This window comes from Microtus ochrogaster, unplaced genomic scaffold (genome assembly GCF_000317375.1).
Source record: "Microtus ochrogaster isolate Prairie Vole_2 unplaced genomic scaffold, MicOch1.0 UNK47, whole genome shotgun sequence".
In the NCBI taxonomy this organism is placed as follows: Eukaryota; Metazoa; Chordata; class Mammalia; order Rodentia; family Cricetidae; genus Microtus; species Microtus ochrogaster.
In genome coordinates, this window is record NW_004949145.1 from 1027811 (window position 1) to 1033555 (window position 5745).

The 5745-nt window shown below is 42.2% G+C and overlaps 1 protein-coding gene across 2 annotated transcripts in view; it reads left to right on the top strand.

Moving 5' to 3' along the window:
* Window positions 1-5745, top strand: part of Znf583 (zinc finger protein 583) — a 19416-nt gene that overhangs the window by 10497 nt on the left and 3174 nt on the right. The window contains exons 3-4 of one of the 2 annotated variants that reach the window (XM_026777142.1): window positions 1346-1472; window positions 2558-2656. In XM_026777142.1, the coding sequence (XP_026632943.1) occupies window positions 1346-1472; window positions 2558-2656 (226 nt within the window). The remainder of the gene's footprint in view (window positions 1-1345; window positions 1473-2557; window positions 2657-5745) is intronic. The other variant, XM_013354524.2, reaches the window with a different exon arrangement.

Below are 5745 nucleotides of genomic sequence, written 5' to 3' on the forward strand. Positions count from 1 at the left end.
TTGTGAGCCACCATGTGGTTGCTGGGAATTGAACTCAGGACCTCTGGAAGAGCAGCCAGTGCTCTTACCCTCTGAGCCATCTCTCCAGCCCCCCAATAAAGTCTTTTTTTAGTACATTCCCCTCAGTGTTGTTCCTTACAGACGATTGTTTAAGCCTAGCATTCGTCTTGTTTCTCTTTTGTTTCATCTGCTCTTTGTTCACAATTTTATTTCTTCTTCTGCCTTATTTGATGCATCTAATTAATTATACATCATTTTTATAAATTCTTAACTTTCTAAGGTAGTACAAATCCACTACTTTTTACATGACACTCTTTTCCCCTGCCCCGTGTATCCCATTTTCTCCGAATGGAGAAGTTCTTTGGCATTTAGTATGAGTCAGCTGTGTGCTGTACACTGTATTGATTTTGGTGTTACTCCAACAAGACCATCTCAGAAGTTATGCACCCATAAGAGAACACCGAAACCAAGCATGGCAATCATTTGACTTGCAGTTTTTAGAACGTAAGATGGGGGCTCTGTTACAGCTCTGAAGGGAAAGGTACCCCAGCAGTTGGGAGCCAAGGAAGACCACAAAGTCACACCACACAGCAAACCTCACACAAGAGATCTATTGGGAAAGACAGAAGAGGGTGGCCACCTCTGCTCAGGAGAGAAGCAGCAACTGAACAGGAGGCAGGCTTCATGAAGGGTTTCTTAGGGGCAGAGCTTTACAGGGTGCCCTGTGATTGTTGGCATTTTGTGGCTTGATCTCGGGGCAAGCTCAGGGATGGATGGGAGTATTTAACCTGATCTTGGACTTTTTTTCCACGGGGCAGAGCTTAGCCACCTGCATCTCCAGGGGCTGGAAACTGAGATTGTGACACTTAGAGTAGTCTGGGGGTGGGAACCGGCCACTTGTGCCTGAAGGGTTTACTGTGGCCATACCTGTAGATCTAGCACTTGGGGGACTAAGGCAAAGGGACCAAAAGTTCAAGGCCAGCTTGTGTTGTGTAGCTATACCCTGTCTATGAGAGAGAGAGCACTTGGGAAGCTGAGACAGAGGGTTGTAAATTTGAGACAGCCTGAGCCACATAAAACCCAAAGCATAGACAGTTTAGCTAGTGCTAACTCTTTTCTGTTCTGCTGTATTGTTTTGCTGTTTGTTGATTGGTTGGTTTGAGATGGGGTCTCACAATATAGCTTTGAACTCACTGTGCAGCCAAGGCTTCCCTGGAACTCAGAACGCCCAACATTTGCCTCCTGAATGCTGGGATTGCAGGAATGTGCTGCCATGTTCCAGCTTTAACTGTCTAATCGAAGCCCATGTAAGGATTTGAACCAGAACATGTTTATATCATTTCAGGATTTGGTGACGTTTGGAGATGTAGCTGTAAATTTCACTCAAGAGGAATGGGAATGGCTGAATGATGCTCAGAGAGACTTGTACAGGAAGGTGACGTTGGAGAACTATAGGAGCCTAGTGTCACTGGGTAAGGACATCTCTGGAGAATTCCAACTCTACACATGGGCTGTGCTCTGTGAAATGTCTTTGGGATACCCCTGAGTTGCTTTACTAAATTTCTCCTTTTTATTAAAAAAAAAAAATTAAAATTACCTCTGTGTGTGTGTGTGTGTGTGTGTGTGTGTGTGTGTGTGTGTGTGTGTGTGTGTGTGTGTGTGTGTGTATGTGTGTGTGTGTGTATGTTGGGGAGTTGTGTGCACATGCCACAGTGTGTGTTTAGAGGTCAGAGGACAGCTCTGTGACGTCAGTTCTCTCCCTCCCCCTTTTCAGGGTTCCATGGGTGGAACTCAGGATATCAAGCTTACACAGCAAGTTCTTTTCCCACTGAGCCATTTTATTGGCCCAGTTTCTCTTTCTTAAGCCAATGGAGTGGCATATACCTGTAGTTCCAGTTCCAGAGGACTGGTGTATTAGTCAGGGTTCTCTAGAGGAACAGAACTGATAGGATGAATTTGTGTGTGTGTGTGTGTGTGTGTGTGTGTGTGTGTGTGTATACACATATAGTATATATACTTATATATACTGTAGTTGTTCCGCCCACAAGGCTGGATGTCTCCGCTGGTCTTCAGTTTACACCAGAATCCCACAGTAGGCTCTAATGTCAGTGAACGAGCAGGCAAAGAGAGCAAGTTTTCTTCTTCCACATCCTTATGTAGGCTGTTAGCAGGTGTGGCCCAGGTTAAAGGCGGGCCTTCCCACCTCAGATGCTCTAATTAAGAAAAAAAATCTCTCGGGTGTACCCAGCCACTAGGGTTTTAGGTAATTGCAGATGTAGTCAGGTTGACAACCAAGAAGAGCCACCTGCTGGGGAAGGACTGCCTGGGGAAACAGCCTGGGCGAGCTAGCAAACCCACTCCAAAAGTTCAAAAAGAATTGTGTTTTATAAGTTACATTTTACAGAATTGGTAGCTTTTTTTAGACTGTCCCTTTGTGTCACTCATTCTAAAGAATATTTCCCGTCTCCCTTAGCTCCCACCTGTAACATCCCCCCTTCCTGATGAGGAGGGGACTTGAACTCCGAGAGTGACTAATTCCTCTTCTGTTTCTTGGAAGCAGGAATTCCTGTTTACAAGCCAGCTGTGATCTCATTACTGGAACAAGGAAAGGACCCCTGCATAGTGCAGAAGGAAGGAGCAAGAGAAGCCTGCCCTGGTGAGTGGGAGCCCCTTGCTGGTCAGCCTCGGATGTTGGCGAAGGCCCAGCTCACTGTTGGCGCTTCTGGAGTAGGTTTCTTTAAAGCATGTGGTCCTTGCGGAGGACGGTCTATCATGCCGAGCTGGTTTAGAGTGCGTGAGTTTATTGGGTACACAGCCTGCAGCAGTAGAAGAATAAACAGCAAGCTGCAGAGAGACATTGGAGCATCGGGTCAGATGCTCACACCGATAGGGGAAGCCCGGGAACCAGGAGCTTTTGATGGATACAAGGCTCCAGGCAGATGCCCTCTCCGAGTGAGACTTCCTGTTAGCCATTCCCACCACAGGTGATTTTTGTATCGTAGGAGGACAGTAGCTGCTTTGGAAAGATACCTGGGAATGTTTACTTCCTAGCTGTGGTCAAGGACACAGTGGTTTTGTTTGTTTGTTTTAATCTAACACAGTGTTTCATTCATCCTGTGTGTCACTATCCATTTGGGAGAGTTAACAACCCTTTCAGCGGGGTTGCCTAAAACCATCAGAAAACACAGATATTTACATTATGATTCACAACAGTAGCAGAATCACAGCTATGAAGTAGCAATGAAAATAGTGTTATGATTGTGGTTCACCACATGAGGAACTGTATTAAAGGATTACAGTATTGACAGTTTTCTCGACATCCTCTGTAGTTAAACGTCTCTATAGTTTCATTACGTGTTGTGTGTTTCCCTAGTAGTTATCCTTCTCATTTACATTATCAGTTGTGTTTCCCTGAACCCGAGCAAAGCAATCTCATAACTCATTCTTTTATATCTATAATAGTTTGCTATTTTAAGTAATGTATTAGGTTGCTATTCATGAATCAGTTGTATTTTCCAAGATCCAGCCTGTGCGTTTATTTTGTATTACTATTCTCTTTTTCTTCCTTTTTTTAATATTTATTTTATTTTAAGTGTATTGGCATCACAGCCCCTGGAACTGAAGTTCCAGACAGTTGTGAGCTGCCATGTGGGTGCTGGGAATTGAACCCGAGTCCTCTGGAAGAGCAGCCAGTGTTCTTAACTGCCGAGCCAGCTCTCCAGCCCCCTACTATTCTTTTTCAATTCTTGGTTTTGGCTTTTTCTTTCCTCCTGATTTTCCCATTTATTGTATTCTCGATAATGCTGCTAAAAGGTAGCTTAGCCTGCCGCTCTCAGTCTCTCTTATTGGTGATAAATTGTCAAGGGCTCTGAGATTTCCTCTGGGTATCTTCAGCTGTCTCCTGTAGATTCTGATAGTTCATGATTTTTGTTACTATTCTCTCCTATAGTTTTAAACTTCCCTTTCATTTGAGTTGTTTGAAGGATAATTTTCTTATCTGTTACTGTTGAGGGAAGGCTGCTTGTTCATCCCGGCTGCCCAGAACCAAAATAATCATATGGAAACTGTATTAATTAAATCACTGCTTGGCCCATTAGCTCTAACTTCTTATTGGCCAACTCTTATATCTTAATTTAACCCATCTCCGATAATCTGTGTATCACCACGAGGTCATGGCCTACCAGCAAAGTTCCATGGCTTCTCTCTGACTCCTCCTCCTTTTTCCCAGCGTTCAGTTTAGTTTTCCCCACCTACCTCTGTTCCCCTATAGCTTGCTCTAGGCCCAAAGCAGTTCCTTTATTAACCAATGATATTCACAACATACAGAGGGGAATCCCACATCAATTACATTTTGTTCAGATTGTTTTATTGTATTTGATCATATAGTGGTTGTATTATATTTTGTGAAGTGGGGTATTTCGAGACAGGATTTCGCTTTACAGACAAAGCCGGACTTGAATTCACAGAGATCTGCCTGCCTCTGCCTCCTGAGTGCTGGAATTAAAGGCGTATGCTGCCACTGCCCAGCTCACGTAGTGTTGATCTTAGGATATATTTATAGATGGTAAATCAAACAATTTGAGTTTTGACACAGGTTCCTTTACACTAAGCTTTGACACCATGTAGTACCTTTTATAAAATTGACTTTTACTATTTCAGAACTTTTACAGTTCATATCAATTTTATAATGAAATTGAGAATTTCTACTCAAGGAGCTTTGTTTGGGATTATGTTTACATATCAATTGAGAGAGATCAGATAGATCCCTTTCTTGCTAAAAATTTTATAATTAAAAATACTCATTCTACAACTGTTGAGATAATATATTACCATTAACATAGTGAACAATACTGATGATTATTCAATATTCAACTAACCTTGCATCCCTTGGATTTATTTTTGGTCAAAATTATGCTTCCCATATTTTATTAGTTTGATTTGCTATGGTTTTGGTCAGCATTTTGCATTTGTGTTTAGACACTCCACTGGCCTGTGGAATTGCCTGTAATTTATCTGGCTTTATTATCAAGATAATAATGGACTTGTGAAAACAGGAGTCTTTTGTCAACCTCTGCTTTCCGGAAAGGTTTCCCAGAATGTTATTCTTTTTCCCTTAAATCTTTGGTGGGATTCACTAGAGAAGACGTGTAGGGAACAGAGGCAATGAATATAGGAGGATTTGGGTGATTTAATTCTTTGCTTCATCTTTGGTAAGGCGTTATCTTTCAAGAGATCATGCATTTCAAGTGAGCTGTACAGTTGATTAACATAATTTACTTTATAAAACTATCTTTTTAGTTCTATAGAACATGATGATTAACTCCTTTTAGATCTGATGTTGACAATTTTTCTCTTATAATTTTTCTAAATTTTTAAAAATATTTTATTTGCTTTGTGTGTGTATGTGTGTACATGTGTATGGAGGCCAAAAAAACAAGTTCAGAAGTCGGTTCTTTCCTCCTTTAGTGTGGGTTCTGGACGTCAGCTTTAGGTCATCGGGCGGAATGGCAGACGCCTTTGTGCCCTGAGCCATCTTACTGGCACTCCTGTATTACCAACACTCCTGTATTACTAGCACTCCTGTATTACTATATTACTAGCACTCCTGTATTACTAGCTCTCCTGTATTACCAGCACTCCTGTATTACTAGCACTCCTGTATTACCAGCACTCCTGTATTACTAGCACTCCTGTATTACCAGCACTCCTGTATTACTAGCACTCCTGTCTTACTAGCACTCCTGT